Here is a 19,867-nt window from a genome sequence, read left to right on the forward strand (position 1 = left end):
TCCTGAACTTACAAAAATGATGGTATTAGTGAACATGCTAAAATCTACTCTATCATCGCTGTCATCTGCAATCTTCCAGGGTTGTTTACTTAACTGAAAATATGCTTCATTTATTTCCCCATTTCTGTTTACAAAGTTTTGCAGTTAAAGGTATTTTTCGCTTGTTCCACGTTACAGTTCGTTCATTTTGAATAATAATAACAATAACCATACTACTACTAATACTACATTCTCTCTCTCTCTCTCTCTCTCTCTCTCTCTCTCTCTCTCTTCTCTCTCTCTCTCTCTCCCTCTCTCAATCTAATTCGGAGATTTTTTTTTTACAATTTTATTTACATGAAGTGAAGGATATAGACTGAACATAATATCTCTCACTGAAAATAATATAGATTGTGTAACTGAGATATGAATTTAAAAATTAATCCCTTTTGTGGATGACATTGATTTACGGTACTTGTTGGTTTCAACTTGTCAACGCAGACCCCACACTGCAGCGCTAACTGATCATGGTACAGAACCAATGATTTTTCGTCGCCCTGGGGGAGGCGCAAATTCGCGACATCTGAGCGGCATGCCACGACGTTATCTACCATACCAACTGCCCATTTAACCTCTACAACCACATCCTTCATTTCTTGTTTCAAGGTGAACATGTTCCCTTTGCATACAGTAAAACCTGCGTTAAACCTAAATTGGAGCACACTGAACGCCTTACATTTAAAAACACTATAATGACCCTCTGAAAGAAGATTAAGGTTCCCATTTGTTATCAATTTTTAGAAGTCGTCGAGAAATAGAACGGCCACTAGTTCACAATTTGCAAGGTAAGAGGTAACAACTTGTTTTAGCACAATGAAGAGACGTCTGTTAAAGTTGGCCTTCGGTATAGAAGGTAAACTGTATAGATGGATGAGAGATACTAAAAAAATTACAAAGGGATACGGTCTGGTAAACACAGACTTGCAAAAAAAATAATGATTCTATGATCGAAGAAGAAGCAGTTGCAATACTGTTAGGAAATATATTGTAACGATTACTAAGTTCGTCTACTGCTTTCACCACTAGAACACTATCGCAAAATTGATTAACTTGTGGTAGCTGAGTCTTCAGATATAGTGGTGACCAAACTACAGTTGTTCTTAAACCTCAGTCTGATCTAGAACATTCTACAGTATGCAGTTTGAGATCTACAAAAACTTGTCGCCATTCAATCAGTATTGACACATTAAAATGCAATAAGGAATGGTCAACATCTCACTAAAATAAAGGAAAATATGGAACGTCTGGAAAGTTTGATGGATGCAAATGAGAAACATTCTAAACCTTTTCCTGATTTTTCTTCACCTCAAGCTGCTGAGATAGCTGCTCCCTGGTGAAATTTTGCTAAGACAAGAAACAATCGCTTGAGTAAAGTAGCAACAGCTTTACAAACGAGAAAAAGCAGACTACACTATGGTTCGTTCTCTCTCTCGCCCTCTATCTCTCTCTCTCTCTATTACAAACTGAGTAAATGAATGAATGATTTTCAGATCTCTGAGTGGAGTCGGTTAAACCGTACAGTGTGTTATTAAGAATAGCATTTAAGTTTATAAAATCAAAAAAACTAATTTCAGGAGAAAAAAACATTAAAACCGTCATTTTATGTATAGTCATATTGAATTATATTTAGAGAACAACTTGTAGTAGCAGTAATAAATATAATTCAATATGACTATACCGGATTTGACGATTCCCTTTAGCACATTGTTTGCCAGTTTTAGCAACATTGAGAAACCCTTGATAAGGAAAATACAAAAGACTATACAAAATTAATGGAGCTGATGCAGCAATCCTTTTTAACAAGACTTGTTTAAAAGATGGTCTACTCCAAAGACCTTAAAAGTATTTATATCAAGCGTGTGATTATTGCTAGCTTTATGGAAGTGCAAGAATAGTTTGGCTCAAGATATAAACAAAATCTTATAAATGGATAAAAGAAGGTTCCATAAAATAGTGGCTGTTTTTGCACAATAACTCCACAAACCACAAACTCAACGACAAAATTTATGAAAAGCCAAACCAAAACGAAACCCTGCCTAAATACTTAACATCCCAATTAAAACAAAGTAGAACAGAACATAACATGAAAGCAAACCGTCTTTCTCGGAGAGAGAGAGAGAGAGAGAGAGAGAGAGAGAGAGAGAGAGAGAATTCAGCGATGTGCAATGCCCATGGGGACAAGAATTAATTTCCCATAAGTAGAATATAAGCCAATTTCTAACAATCCAGGGGGTTTACGAGGAGGGAAGAGGTACCAGGGTTTGGAAACTGAATGCCACCGCTGAGGGATGCTCGCAAAATCTAGTTGGCTCCATCTCTTCGCCATTGACGTCAAATTTGAGAGATGGATGGGCAGCACTTAGAAAATTGGGGAGCGATCACGCCTGCTACACATAATCGGAATAAAATCATTCAACACTCCAAGATGGAGTGGCTGCAATATTTTAAAGGGAAAACGCAGCAGAGATTTTTTCTGATGTTTTGGATAAAAAGAAACAATACAGTAAGTAACTCAAGGGATAATTGAGCCCCCGGGAATGAACTTTTAGGACAAAAAGACAATTACTGGATTACGTTTACAGATAGACTAATGAATATAGCATAAGCACAATCTACTTACTGGCCTACCTGCCTTCCTGCCTCTCTCTTTCTCCTAATTTTTTTTTCTTTTTTTCTTGAGAGAGAGAGAAAGAGGAGCCATAACTCTTGTTTTGAAAAAAGAGAGAACGAATATTTATTAAAACTACATAACCATTTATTATCAATATTAAATGTCAAGTCTTCTTCGCCGGGGTGTAAGTTTCAATGCACCTTTCAAAAAAAGAAAGGAGTTTGAGACGTAGTGGCTAACAGGAGTCTGAATGACACTATTGAAGGATGTCCGCAAAAACTGGTCTGCTTCTTTCCTCCGGTATTAACGTCAAATTGGAGATGGATGGGAAGAACTTCGATTATTTCAAAGCGACAGGGCCTGGCCCACATAATAACAAAAAGTTAAAATACAAAGCGACAAAGTGGCTGTTATATTTTATAGAGGAAATACTGCTACGGTTCTCGCTTCGAGTGAAAATGAAATGACCTCGTCAATCTTAAGTTTTAGGCTCTATTGGGAATTCTACAACTAACCGTATTAAATAGGCAATGAATAAACAGAAGAAACAGAAAACACAATTGTATAAAGAGAAAGTTTTGACTTGGCATAAAATTTATGTTTACGACCACTTCTGCCCCGCGAAAACCCGAAGCTATAAAAGGCTTGGAATTTTCTCAGGTCAGGTTCAATGCTCCGTCTCTTGGACCTTGGTAACAAAGTAAGCTCATCCAGACATTACGTCTTGTGAAAGGTATGTATGAGTCAGTTCTATTTTGTAAACATCTCTTAAACTAGTGACAGAAGTTCACTCAAGTCAGTAATGCATTTGTTTTAAAACTATTACAAATGACTGGTAAACAATCAGATTAAAAATCTGCTAATAATAAACCTTATACTTATATAATTACTTTGATATCAAGAAAAAATAGCTCGGAATGCAAGTAATGCTGACAATCAAAATGAGCTGTGTAGCATGAGGAAAATATGATTTAAAAGCTTTGAGTCCATCATATGAAGGAACTAGAAGCACTTCCCAATCATCAGGCACAAATAAAACTTTGCGTCCACAGTTACAATATGTAAAACGATGTCATCAAACAAAGAAGAACAGGCCATCCGTGGCAAACAACTAAATGCTTTGTTATATTACTGGCAAGATTATCTTATAATTATAGCAACAGCTCACTACAGTAGAGAAACCCATATGTTTCATAATAACTATACTGTACTTGACAAATAACAGAATTCCCAATAAAGACAGAATAAAACGCCATACTGGCATTGTGACCATTGCATCTCTAACATATCAGGACGAATTTCATTTACTATCATATTTGCCAATATGTTACGTCCTGAATTACTAATCGAGGGAAACGCCCCAAGTTACTCATAATTATGCACCGCATAACAAGAATGTTCCTAACTTTGAACGCTTGTTTACATAAACAACTTACCGGCAAACTTTTAAAACACTATCACAAACGCACATACATACTATATACATATAAGTGTGTGTGTTATTCATACACACACAATTGTGCGTTGCAAACAAAAAACAACACAAGGCGATGCTTGTCAAGTCAACGCAACAATAATGCCTGGGTGCCCATACAAGTTTAATCATGTAAATGGGAGCATGGCCGCTTCCGGCCCTCTCAGGAGGAAAGTTATAAGTGGGAGGGTAAACTCCCTGGGTCAAATTTATTCAGACTGAACACAATATGTTAGAGGTCGCAAGATCAGGATAAAGCGGCCCCGTTAGAGTCCTATATGCAATCGGCTAATTTCCCAAGAGATGGAACGGGTGGAAATATAGTGTGTAAAATACCGTTGCTGTTTCGCGAGAAAAAATTAATGGGTTTACATATACATACCTGATTAAAACACCAATGGATACACATTTACAACACCATACTATATATATATATATATATATATATATATATATATATATATATTTATATATATATATATATATATATATATATATATATATACCTATATATACTATATATACATGTATATACCTATATACCTATATATATATATATATATATATATATATATGGGATATATATATATATATATATGTATATGTATATATATATATATATACTATATACACGGGACTCATTTTATTTTTCAATTCAATTTTTTAGACTATGGGTTCAGAACTAAACATGGCAAAATTCTAGTCAAACAATACCTGTAACATACTACTGTTAATTTGCTAAAGGTTGAACTGTAAAAGTGTGAAAATTACTGATGGAGTGACAAAATGAGAGAGAGAAAAGTGAATCAGACTGCCATGTACTATCCGATTACATACAGGATACAAAATGCATATGCACGTACAATAACACCTTGGTATAAGAACTGTCAAGAAATCAGTGAACAAGAAAGATGATAAAAAAGTGGCAGAATGACCCAAAAGGAGGGAAAATTAGCAGCGAAATTAAATCAAGTGTTTGAATACCGATAACCATACACACACACACAAAGAGAGAGAGAGAGAGAGAGAGAGAGAGAGAGAGAGAGGGGCGGGGGGAGGAGAGAAATAAATTTACCATCTTAATCACAACGAAAAGGACTTTTTTGGAAAAACATAAGGTAGCCGAAAGTAAAAGGAAACGCCATAAAAATGGGAAAAGTATAACAAGAACAAAGCAAACACAAAACCCATTAATTTATGCCACAGTACAATCGCAAGAATGTATCAATATTCCTATAACACTATAAAAACTCATGTAAAAAAAATAGGTTGTAAAGACTGTAATGACCATGGACATAAAAAGTAATTTTTAACGACTCACTGCGTTACTCTTATGGCACCAAATTATATTATATTAAAGAAGATTTAATTCACCATATAAACATTAAACTATCGACTCCAGTCCGTATACATGCAAACAATGCAAGAAGTTCAAATCATCATCAAATATCATTATCCCCGATACAGGAAGAATGAGACGACAGCAACTTACTAAAAAAATATTAACCGCGGATGTTCAGCCGCATGGCGTCACTGCTGCGCTGCATATCACCAATCCTTCTTTAATATTAAAACATTTCACATATCAGTCATTTAATGATCAGCAGTTGCATATTACGTAACACAAAGGAACCCAAGGTCTGTCTAAAAACGATGTTATCTAACAATAGAGCAATGATCCTTCGTCCCCTTAGGTGTCTACTATGATTGATTGCCGATGGTTAATTTCCCAGTGGATGGTAATTAATTCACCCCTTATAACCTGATTAGTTAACAGTTCATCGTAGAACACAGAATGATAATCTTTTAATATGTAGGTATAAAAGAAGGTGTGTAAATGTATGTATGTATATATATATATATATATATATATATATATATATATATATATATACATACTATATATATATATATATATATATATATATATACATACATACATATATATATATATATATATATATATATATACATACATACAATTACACACCTTCTTTTATACCTACATATTAAAAGATTATCATTCTGTGTTCTACGATGAACTGTTAACTAATCAGGTTATAAGGGGTGAATTAATTACCATCCACTGGGAAATTAACCATCGGCAATCAATCATAGTAGACACCTAAGGGGACGAAGGATCATTGCTCTATTGTTAGATAACATCGTTTTTAGACAGACCTTGGGTTCCTCTGTGTTACGTAATATGCAACTGCTGATATAATATATATATATATATATATATATATATATATATATATATATATATATATACTGCTGATATATATATATATATATATATATATATATATATATATATATATATATATATATATATATATATATATGGGAGAGAGAGAGAGAGAGAGAGAGAGAGAGAGAGAGAGAGAGAGAGAATCATATCTTTCGCCCAAGAAGGATAAAAATTATTTCTTCAAGGTCCTTTTTCTTTCGACGGAGCAATGAGTTTTCTCCTTCTCTCTCTCTCTCTCTCTCTCTCTCTCTCTCTCTCTCTCTCAGCTGCGACCCACAACTGTAATCCAACAACTAGAATAGCTAATTCACTGCTTTCGTGAACAGAAGCACACTGATTTTTTATTGACTACCCCATCGTCAAGTTGAGTCAGACGTGCTACCACCGAGCTACGTTGGCATATGAGAGTAAGAGAAAGAGTTCGGAGTAAAACACCGCAGTGTGTGGCCCAAAAGGACATAGAACGAAATAGGAGGTCAGGCTATACGATACCAGAACGATGAAATGGAAACGCGAACGAAGACGGATACTATTGCAAATCCCAGCATTCTTTCTTCGGAAGTGAAAAAATTCAGGTATCCGATCTGGTTTGTCAAATCAACATGGAAGACTAGAAGGAATATTCATCATTTCGGGTTTAGTTTCTTTTTGGGGGTCTCGAATAATCCAAGAGAAAAATTTTTTTTTCAAGAAACTGCTCATCTAGAATATGCAAAACCAGAGGCCAACTAGATCAAGAAAATTATCTACGTCTAGGGCATACAATCTACGATACTGGTTTCGGATCTTAACTGCCAAAGGCAATTTACAATGTTATTGTACTTGTCAAATTAATTTTCTCTCGTAAACACATGGCACCACTGACGAATTGTACACGAAAGTTTGAATAGCAACAATTGAGCCATAAGAGAGTTAAAACAGTTGATTATATCGCTTTCACTTTCTTACATTACAAAAGTATGACTAAATATAAGTAGGCCCATATTAGTTTCTATTCACCAATTAACTAACTGTATATGGCCCCATATTAGTTTCTATTCACCTATTAACTAACTGTATATATTAAATTACCTTATTTATGAAATATGAGCAAAATAGTTTACCAGAATGGTTCTTATCGTAAAGATCCTTTTCGATGCGCAAACCTAATTACGTCGTCAGTTCATTTTCTGTTACGTATATCGTTCTTCCTGAATCAGTCCGGTCTTATATCTAACTAAGCCAAATTCAAAATTCAAAACGCAGTTGATGCCGTTTTATTTTCATACTTTCCCATTCGAATCTTTAATTCTTAAATAAACATAGAATTCATACAATTCTACCCATATTTGTGATGCTCAAATACTTTTAACTTATCTGCAGTTATCACACTTCAAAAGCCTAAGTTCACCATATGGCATGTATTTCATATCTTGTTCAAAATTAGGCTAAATAGACGTTTAGAAGAAGACACAATGACCGCCCCCCTTTTTATTAGCGAACAAAAACCTCTTCACACTATCTTATCATAAGCAGCATATTATATTAGCGCTTTTATAAGGGCACAGTGTTGCTTTCAGCAACAGGGAAGTGAACGAACAGTAGTGGTTGTGTAGCAGCAGCACGAGCGGGTGTTTCAAAATCATACCCAAAGTTCTTAACACAAAAAACTTCAAAGTACTCTTGAAAGTCCACAAATACGGCTGATGTTGACATAAGAATTAACAACTGTGCTTACATGGAAAAGGGTGGATTTTTCTATTTGCCTGTAAATAGGAAAAAACGAATGCAAACAACTGCGTAACATAAAACATATAAGACGTCTACCTCTTATGCTTTATTTCTAAATCATCACCATAGCTTTAAATTCTCCAAATGATATCTTCAGGACCTATTCGTTATAAAAACCTTTCCAATTCCAAAACTACAATCCTTTGGCTTTTGACGATAACATTTCCAGTACCAGTAACCGTATGCTTTGCAAACAAAATACGTTACTTTCCAGTGAAACACTGTATATGCACATCTAATTTTAGAGGAACCACATTAAACTATCCAATAAACATTCAACTGACTTACCTGTGTTCACAGGAAAAATGGCAGTGCTGAAACAGGTCAAAGATTTGCCTTGAAGGCACACAGCCCTGTGGAAAGAAAAAGAAAGTGTTAGACAGGAACAGTTATTCAACCACTCATGTCGTTTCTAAGATTTTACCCATCACGAATCTCCACTCATCGCCAATTTCCCGTCTGATGACTCTCCTGTCGGCAGATCCAAGTCTTCAACCTCTTCAGCTGGTGCCCACACGGCACCAGTTGACACTAAATATAACCTGCCATCTGATTCTGATAACCTTCTTAAAGGATTAGTCTTTAATCGCTAAAGCCAAGAAATGTATAAGATCAATCCAATTAGTCCCAAACAAATATCTAAGATGTATAAACTTAGCGGATGATAGTTTACCTGTGTCAAACGGCAAAGGTGTGAGCAAACCGGCACAAAAAAACAAGACTTGTAAATGGAACACCGGTCACAAACACTGTCAATACTTTTTTAACTGCCTGTATGCTCATTGGGCAATCACTCTAGCATGCATATATATATATATATATATAATATATATAATATATAATATATATATATATATATAATATATATATATATATAATGCGAATTGCGACCCCTGTAATTCAATCCTCTTGTGAATCACTTGGACAAACTAAATACGAAACAAGTCGGGATTTATGCTCTATATTTCATTTTCATTGGTGCAACTACATTATAGGTACATCACGTATTTTAGTCACTTAATTCCGAATGAGGTTTTTTATACATTTATAAATACTAGCAAACTTACCCATCGTATGTGGGTGCAGAAGTGAAAAATTTATATGTACTATTTGTTCAGCAATATTAAAATAAGGGCGATTTACACGAATAGTTTCTCTCTCTCTCTCTCTCTCTCTCTCTCTCTCTCTCTCTCTCTCTCTCTCTCTCTCTATCTTCGTAACTTCTTAATTGGGTAATTCAAGACGATCACTGAATGCAGAGACATTCTTATGCATTGTTGTTTCCCCTCTTTAAATGATATTCTCTCTCTCTCTCTCTCTCTCTCTCTCTCTCTCTCTTAAAGTAAGTGAAGGGACGATCAATGAACGTAAAGAAGTTCGTATTCATTATTGTTTACCCTCTTTTAATAATTCATTCTCTCTCTCTCTCTCTCTCTCTCTCTCTCTCTCTCTCTCTCAATGTAAGTCAAGTAACGAAGACGGTGATGGGATTATCGGATTACTTAGCTCTCAAATCACAAATTATCTCCTCTCTCTTTCTCTCTCTCATTTTTCGATAGCAAGATAAAATTATAAAATTGTAGTGCATTAATGTCGTTAAACTTCTCTCTCTCTCTCTCTCTCTCTCTCTCTCTCTCTCTATCTCTATCTCTCTCTCTCTCTTGTCGGTGACTTTCATTTAACAGAACAGGGATCTTGATTGGTACGTTTCTTTGTCAATTACTTTGCACGATGATACGAATAATAAAGTATCTTTCTTTTCATTATGTTACTGCAAAGACGCAACTTGTATGTCAGTGCGTTATGGCTACTGATAAATGCTGTTATGATCCTGTGTCTTCCAAAAAAAGAGTAGAAAGTAGGAACTTGTCAGTAATCCTTTTTATTATGTCCATTGGCAGGATCGAAATTCCGAAGCAACATCACCGAGCAGTACTTCTTCAACGTTATTTTGTGCACTGGCAGTCCCGATGGATTTAAGTTATTCAAAAAATCTTGCGAATATTGATGATATTTTTCATCTTCTATTGTGTCCCAGCTGAAATATTCGCGACTTTCTCTGGGGAAGTTGTACAGAAATTATGTATGAAAAATCGTAAAGTAACCAAGTCTACGGGAATAACCAGCCTCGTTACACGGCCAGAAACAGCTCCGTTTCAGGGAATCCCTTCTCATCCCCACCCCCTACAAAGGAGGGGGGTAGGTTGGATGAAACCCCATTACAAACCATCTTAGGGGTCCCCACCATAACCCTGCCAAGTTTCATGCCCATCTGACCAGCCGTTTGGCCGTGATTGAATGACAGACAGACAGATAGACAGACAGACACACAGACAGACATTACGCCCATTATAGTATGATTATCTACAAATATTAATACACAAAATCACTATACATAGGGAATAAACAGCACGCACAAGAGAATATAATAAACCGCTGTATCTTGCCGAATTCTGGTGTGGGCAGTTGCCTTTAACAATTATAATTCCCCTTGGGCACAGGTTACTCCGAGGTATAGTGAATTTGATATTGAACGCTATTTGTGGTAAATATTTCTGAAAAGATATCATATACACAAGTGATTTCAACCACACATACATACATATATACTTACATTCATATATATATACTATATATATATATATATATATATATATATATATATATATATACATATATATCAATTTGGTGCAAAGTACTTTATTCAACTGCTGACGTTTCAAGACGTTTAGTTCCATTTTCAAACCTACATAATAAAAGAAACAGACATTAAAAATAGATTCTGAATAAAAAAAAAAACATAAGTTTTTTGCTTACAACATAAAATTATAAGTAATAAAGGAAGAGAGTTTATCAAATGGTGCTGACAATTCGGGCCATCTTCAGCTTCGACTTAAACTCACGAGAGGTATAAAGGTAGTGAAGTCGTCTGAGTATTTAGTCGGGGACAAGCTGTTTAATTAAAACGTCTTGAAACGTCAGCGGCTGAATAAAGTACTTAGAAAGGAATAAAAAATTGTCCTTCCCCTTCGCACCAAATTGCTGTTTACTGGATTGACAAAGCCCACCCTCAACTTCGCTATATATATATATATATATATATATATATATATATATATATATATATATATATATATATATATATATATATATATAATGAGTATATCATTTACATGGATTTTTGCTGATTTTATATTTTTGTTTTGTATTTGCTTTTTACTTATTATCGTACAAGAGAGCAAAGCATATTGCATACAAGGGCGATAATTATTCTAATTTGTAAAAGATTATATATATATAATTCGTTGTCCAATGGCTTTCGAAGAACAAATAGGAATTTTTGTCATTTTACAACAGATTTATTCATATTATTAAAACCAAGACTGCTTATAAATACTCTTAAAATATAAATATTTCAAAAGCATTAGATTGCGGTTCCAATCAACGCTTAGGCACTACTGAACTTTAAAATAATATATAAAATCTGCAACAGATATTTCTTTTCTTTTGAACACTTAAACCCATCTATAGAAGCTTAAAGCTGAAAATGCGCACCAGTTTTGTACTGTAACAATTTAAAACCAAGTCTTTCGGGCAGATGGTATATAAAATAATCGTATTATGAATAAATGCCTGTGGTTATATCAAACATATCGTGCAATCAATATTATGCCTCTTAAGTCCTTGTTTCACAAAGGCTTCGTGAATATACGGGTATAATTACGGAGAATAAGTAATGTGGACGACATTTTGTTTGCAATCCGGGAAACATACTTTTCAGATTACATCTTTTTTATATAGCTTAAAAATTCTAAACTTTTTAAACACGCACATGCTGCCAGCCATTTTTTTAAATTCTTGGAATCATTCACGTATACCGATTTTACCCTTATTCTGGACTGCAATCGTAAATATAATTAAAAAGTAACATGAATATTTAAAAGATGATGAATAGTTTGAAGCAGACAAGCATTTAAACTGCATTGCATTGCTCCTTGAAAAAGCGATTCCACTAACATACATTTCAGCAATCTGTAATTAATGTGCTTGGGATCATTCGGTTACGGAAATTATTGGTTAATGTGGTTACACAAAAATCGCACGTATGGAGCACAATCTGTGAACTCTCAATTACAAAAATATTCCTTCTTCATACAGGATGAGAGTTAAACTTATAAACTAGTGCAATAACGACTTCAACCACGTAAGAAATCGGCGTTCACTGTACCATGCAGGCCTCAGAGAAACGAAAAATTTCACATAGAACGTAACCTTTGAGTTAACGTACTATTTTTTTTATTGGATTTCACCACTTGACAAAGATGGACATGATACAAGTTGTGATCAATACTATCAGTTAGTTCAAAGTGGAAAGCTAAGCCTCCTTGTTGAAAAAAGAAGTTAGAGTAAAACTCAATACAAAAAACACTGTTCAAGTTGTATAGGCTTTGCAAAGTGGGCCATTCAGATCTGTTCAGCCAGGAAAAACTCTCTTCGGTATAAAGAGAACAAAAAGCGCATTTTAATAATCGGAGTTTCGGGGTAGAAATCTCTAGCTTGTACAGCAGATGGAACATAAACACTCGCGAGAAAAAAAATGCTTGCAGTTACCATACATGATGAACCAAAGCTAGTTACCACAGTATAAGATAGTTTCGCATCCAACAAACATCAAGCGTTTTTTGGTTTGCAAAGAACGCCTTCTTATTTACATAATGAATGGCTTGTCAGTCATAATAAAACATTCAGCTCCCTTTCATTTACTATGTGAAGCTCACAATAGAATCCACCGGGATTAAAGGAAAGTTCTATTTCACTCATGAAAACTTTTCATGTTTTCATTAAAGAAATCCCCAGACCACAAACGCAATCGTTCTGATTTACGCAAGATAATATCAGCGATTCGCAACACAACCTCTGGTCCGAAAAAGTGAAACCCTTTGTACACTTGAAAGTAACATCCTGGTTCATGAAGAGAGCTTACAAGTTTTGGGTTCACATAAAGATATCCTACTAATTTTTATAGCGATATTCCTCTGGTTTACATCAAGAAACTCGTCTTCTTCAAGAAGCTACCACTTTTAATCATACAAATATCGTCCTTGCGCACACGTATGTTGAAACCTTCCAGCTCGAAGCAGAGAAACTGCAGTTAATATAAGAAACCCCTACGAATAATCAAAAGCCCAATGGGTTTAATAAGGAAGCCTTGTATATTAACATAAAAACACGTTTTGAACATTAGTAACCCTTCTGATTCATATACTCAAAACCAACATATTAACGAAATAAAATAATTCACTTAATACCTCTCCTGTTGAACTCAAGGCCGCCACTAACGTTCAGTTATACTTGTGCAGGTTTGTTAGCACGTTCAACCTGTGCAATCACGAACAACCTGCTGAGCATTTTCTGCCTGCGCAGGCGACCTGACCAGATAGTTCATCTCAATCGATATGCTTGCGTCGAAACGACCTGCGCAGGCGCACCTGAACGTTATTGCGGGGAGGCCACTATTTTTTTGCTGTTCTTTTCATGGCCTAAGGTGGAGAGTTCGATCCAGTTACACACAGACAGTGTGTCGTTCCTGATTGTCTTGAAGATGGCATCGAAATCTATAAGAATGAGCTGCATAAATCAATTAGTCGAAAAAAATAAATAAATAAATAAATAGAAAAAAAAAAAACTGAAAGAAAGTGTCCGCGTATACCCATATACGCTAGTTCATGGTTATAAACCATATATGCAAGTCATTTGCTAAACGAGAATAAATATTCAATACAGCAAAGTAATGTAAAACAAAAATAGGTAGTACATTTGCGTCCATTCATTATCATGCATCTTTAATGTAATTCAGTTTTAAATTTAGAACAAAATTACATTTGTCATAGTAATGGAACAAAATAACACCACAGTAGAGTATGTATGGTTATTCACTGTTAACAAAATATGTTAACAATGAACAACAGCCACACGTTCACTACACATCTTTTTTAGGCATTTATTTTTTGTTACTCTCAGCAAGCCATTACTGCCACTGTATCGTCTGTAGACGCCATAGCTGCTACAGAGAACTGAGTGAAAAAAAAAAAAAAAAAAAAAAAAAACTATCGTTAGTGGTGAAGGTCTGCCCGCACAGATCTTCCCTGTGCTGGCAGACCTACTCAGGAATACATGAACGTTAGTGGCGTTCATTAGCTTTCCAATTAAAGTTACCCAAAGAAGTATTCTTGGATTTTATGTAAAAAAAACTTTAATTTACATTCGGAAACGTTACTGGTTTATATAAAAACATCCTTACCACTCGCAAAATGATTCTAATGGGTTTTTAAAGAAAGCCGTTACCTTTGCAAAAAAAGAAATCCTCCCTGGCAGGTACGTGAAATTATTCCCTGTCAAAATATATCCTTCCAGGTTTGTCAAGGGAGAAAATTCATCTATGCTGTCAGAAAAATAAAGTCTTCGTAGTTATCAAACGAAATCCCTCCAAGCAACCACAGAAAAGTCTTTCCCGGTCAAATGAAATCCTTTTCGGCTGTCAGAGGAAGTCTTTCCCTTTGCCATGAGAAACCTTTCCATGCTGGCAGAAAGAGGCCTTTCCTTGGCAAATGAAATCCATCCTTGACGTCAGAGAAGTCTTTCCCGTCGTTACAGGAAATCCGTCCAGGTTTTAAGAGAAGCCTTTCCTTGTGTCAAATGAAATTCTTCCAGGAGGCAGAATAAGACTACTCTTACTGGATGAAATATTTCAAGTCTCTCTAAATAGCCTTTCCCTTTGGCAATGGAAAACCCTCAAGTTTGTCAGGACCCTTTCCAGTTGCCAGATAAGATTCTTCAAGTCCGTAAATGAGAACCTTTCAGGTTCTCGGAAGGAGACGAAACCCTTCCAGGTTGTCAGAGAAAGACTGTCTTTTTTTAAGCCCTTCGAGGTTGTAATAGAAGGCATTTCCTTTTATTAGGAAATCCTTACAGGTTGCCACAGAAAGCATTTTCTTTTTTCCAAATAAATGAAACCAATTCAGGTCGTTGTTAATGTAATGAAATTTGTCCAGGTTGCCACAGAAAGCCTTTTTTGTCGTAATGACATTAAATATTTCCAGGTTGTCAGAAATAAACTTTCCTGTGGCTGAATGAAAGCTTCCAAGTTGTGCGAGAAATCTCTTCCCTTTGTCAAACTGAATCCTTCAAAGTTGTCATATAAAGCCATTCTCCGGTTAAATGACATCTCCAAAAGATGCCAAAGAACTTTTCCTTTTGAAAAACTATTTCTCTCAGGCTATCAGAGAAAGCCCTTTCTTTGCCAAATGAAAGTCTTCCTTCTGTCGGAGAAAAGTTATCATTTATCAAATATTTCCCAGTGTCAAACGATATCCTGTTAACATGTGAAATGTCTGGTTGCGCTGTCATAGAAACATCCGTAACCAGAAGAGTCAAAAGACACCCTTCACTTGCAAAGGAAATTTTTACTCTTCACGTAAACTCACAATAATAGAATAATCCTACGGAAAATTCCCATGCGAGCACAGAAATCCTTCCTTTTCTCCACAAAGAAACCTTCAGGGTCACATAAAAACCTCTGCAGTTTACAAAAATATATACCGTTCACTCTTTTCAGGATTAATATAATTCCCACTTACGAAAAAAGAACCCATTTAAGTATCCTCTTCCACTCCCACACAATAAAGAAAACCCTTTCCAAAAACATTGACAATTATCTCTCCACAAGGGGAAAGGGGAAAGGGGAAGGGCTTCTCAGTTTATGCACGAAATCTTCAACCTATCAAACGCAAAAGATGTGAAAACACTATTTACGTACAACTACACTTGATCAAAACTCACCTCAATTTTAGTTCACACTTATATATCTATTTAATTTTCCTAGTTTGAAAAAAAAGGTTTCATTAAAAAAAATAAGTTCCTACAATTGTGCCTATTGCTCAGCTTCAGAACTCACTTCTTTCACATACAGAGAGATGGAGAACTTAAGTAATTCCAGAAACTGTTTGCAATTCATTCCCATGAAAATGAAACTATCTAATCACCTACTATAGAAAATAGGCAAAGGGTAGATAACTTTTTGAGGCAAGTTTGTGGCAAAACAATGACGAGTAAATAGCATTCTTGAAAAGTTGTTAATGGCTTTACCGAAAGTTGTTCACAGAAGATAGTCAACTATTTCTTCAAGTTCTGCAAAACTTGAACATTTTTCCGAGAAGGGGCAGCAAGTGAGCAAGATTAATATTTCCCCCCAAGTACCTACTTAACCACAACGGCTCGAAATAAGACTTAGTCCCTTATTTTCTGTAAGACTGAAAATTTTCGTTTTAGACAAGTTCACTTAAAATAAAATAAAAAAGCTAAGTTACTTTGAGTCACCTGAAGATTATCCGAAAAAAATCTTATATATTGTAACACCTCCAAGTTGTAAAAATTTAAGCCCTAATTAAAACAAGGAAAAGTTTACTTCCAGCAAAAATCCTACGTATAACTTTTAGTTATTAGAATGACCAAAGTTTAAATTTTATCTGTATGCTAATTAGAGTAAATGAACACAAAACTGCAGACAAAAATATTTGAGAGTTAACACTTATATGATTTAAATAAAAGAAAAACTCAGAGTAAGTCTACACATTCGTATCAACAACATCCATCTTATTCATCCGAGTAAGAACATGAGAACTTTGAAGTATCTCTAACTTGAGCCTAACTTCTAGCTTTCTTCTGAGAAGCAAAGTTAAGAGTAAGGTTATCTTATTTCAGCCTTGTTCTCGGGCAAAGCTGTTTTTAGAAGAATATCGGACGGTGATGGATATACTCTGCAAGTATTACGTACGACGTGTGAACACAAACATTTGGAGATGGTACTTCTGACCTAGTTTTCTAAAAAAGAGAAAAAACCTTTCAATTCTTACACAAAATTGCTCTTGAAAAAAAATCAGAGATATAATCGTGTGTCAGTGAATGTGAGCAAGTACTCCCGCGTGATATATATATATATATATATATATATATATATATATATATATATATATATATATATATATATATATATATATATATATATATATATATATATATATATATATATATATATATATATATATATATATATATATATATATATATATATATATATATATATATATATATATATATATATATATTATATATGTATGTGTGTGTGTGTGTGTATGTATGTATGTATGTGTGTATGTATGTATGTATATATATATTTATATATATATATATATATATATATATATATATATATGTATAGTATATTCTTCTTTTTAAAACAGGATACGTCTCAAGTATAAAATGCCCATTAAAATAGCATCAACTTTTCCAATGGAGCCTCGAACTCTAACCATATAGACAACGATGAAGCGGATTAAGACAACTGACAACCAACGGCGGCTTAGCGGAGATCCTCAGGCATCACCTAAGGGCATATCTCCCACTACATATTTCACAAATGTAACTTCTTCTGTCATTCACTACTTGATGAGGGTGGGAGTCAGTCCACCGAAAAAAAATTATATATATGTATATATATATATATATATATATATATATATATATATATATATTATATATATACACACACACACACACACACACACATATATATATATATATATATATATATATATATATATATATATATATATATATATATATATATATATATATATATATATATATATATATATGTTTGTGTGTGTGTTTAGATGCAACCAAAATAGATGGTGTCTTGTCAAATGAAATTGTTGTAATTACTGGGGTGCTACATCGGAAAATTATCTAATTCCTGTTTTATGCCATTCTCATCAATTTCATAATCACGAAAATAATTAAAGATGGAAAAGAATGTTTAGCCTCATGGAAAGCTGACACTCTCGAAATATTCGGATGGTGCCGTTTTAGTCAACAAAACACCACAGTATTTATAAATGCTGCTGAAAAGAGTGAACTATACACCTAGAGTTATAGGACTCAAAATAAATTCTAAAAAATACCGAAGTAATGAAGACGAAGTGTGTTCAAATAGATGAAATTACATTATATGGAAAATGGAATAAGGCTGAATATTTCAATGTTTAAGAACAACGAAATCAACATTACATAAACTCCCATGAACGTCAATCAACATTAAAAATTAAAAACGCTCATAGGAGGTATAAAAATCGTTCATAGGGAGTGTTGATGTCCAGTGGTACTCCAATTTTTTATTCCCTTTCATTATAAGACTTCAAGAAGCCAATTAGTCCAGTTAAGATATGGTTTGAACCAGGGGAAATTGCAATATTAATGAAACATATTTTTTTGGGTGTTCTTAATGCAACAGAAACATATTAAAAATCTAATTTAATAATTGGTGGAACATAGCCTTAAAGAGGAAGCAAAAATGTGATGTCAAATCTCGAAGGAGAAACCATGAATTTCATATATCTTTGGCAGTTTCCATGGTATTTTTACAAATTGTACTTGTATTCCTAGGTTATGGGGTTTGCCCTTTCCAATAAAAGAGAACACTTTATGATAGCACTGCTCCTTATACCCTAAACCAATTTACTCCATCTACGGCAAAAAGTTCACCAATATAAGATCCCCTAAGTATATGTTTTTTTTTTCATGAAACCTATCTATTTTAGCATTATAAATCTCCATTTAATTACGATGAAGGCAAAATATGGAATATCAAATGCTTATTCTGATTGTATAAACACAAACTACTAAGACTTTTGATACAATCTATTATTATAAAATCTAATCTGTGTCCGATTCTTCATCCTGTTCATCTTCTAACATATTTAAACAGTTTTCCCTGCATTGTGAGCACAGCATGAGCAGTGAAGACCTTGACGGCGGCAGTTGCATCTTAATGTGCTGCGGTTAGTCATACACTTACATCTCATAAGTTCTAGAAGAAATGTGGGAGCAATGTCATTTTCAGACTGAATTGGAACAAGTCCTCCATCATAAACCTTCCAGCCCCAATCCTTGGGATGAAGGGAATTGTCCTTCCACTTTTGGACCTGGTGAGGCTATGAAACTTTGCAGCTGTTGACGTTGGCGGGAGCTTCTGAGGGTGAACAGAGGCCTTGCTTCGTGTGACATGTGTAGGAAAATTGCGTAATCTAAGAGCATTCAAAGTATCATCTCCATTCCCCTTGAAGACGCAAACCAAAACCTTTTCACCAGCTTGTACAAGTGTATTTTGTGGAATCTGAGTTGTATAAAACCTCTGCTTGCTCTCGGAAATTGAAATCCTCCTTCATCAACGTCAGTGCAACACCTTTGCCAATCCCAAATATCCCTGAAGTGGTGTCACATCCCAAGATGGCATGAAGAAAGAGAATATTGCGTGTTACACTCCCCAAGACCATGCCTGGTAAAAGTAGAAGCCAATAATAACCCTGGATGGGATACTACCGAGAACGACTTTTGCACCGAACTGAAGCATAACTCAACAAGCACGACAAAGGCCAGTAACCAGGCCAATACCTCCGCCCCTAAGTCGCGCACACATGCAACAGCCTCACAGACAGCTAGGGGCAGTGGCTCAGAAGCATATAAAAAGCCCATCTTGCTTCAACGGCCACCATGCTAACTCAGTACTGCCTTGCCTTGGCAATTTTTGTAGTTCACTAGAAGTTCCGTAATTTCTAAGTAAATCTACACATTTCCCGAAGTTGATTCCTCTCTAGGTTGCCTG

The 19,867-nt window shown here is 34.8% G+C and overlaps 1 protein-coding gene across 1 annotated transcript in view; it reads right to left on the reverse strand.

Annotated features, from left to right (window-relative positions):
* The window catches only part of LOC135216596 (uncharacterized), a 987,502-nt gene that overhangs the window by 719,903 nt on the left and 247,732 nt on the right, over positions 1-19,867 (reverse strand). The window contains 1 exon segment of the mRNA XM_064251975.1: positions 8,437-8,501. Coding sequence (XP_064108045.1) covers positions 8,437-8,501 — 65 coding nt within the window.

The sequence above is a fragment of the Macrobrachium nipponense genome, chromosome 6 (assembly GCF_015104395.2).
Source record: "Macrobrachium nipponense isolate FS-2020 chromosome 6, ASM1510439v2, whole genome shotgun sequence".
In the NCBI taxonomy this organism is placed as follows: domain Eukaryota; kingdom Metazoa; phylum Arthropoda; class Malacostraca; order Decapoda; family Palaemonidae; genus Macrobrachium; species Macrobrachium nipponense.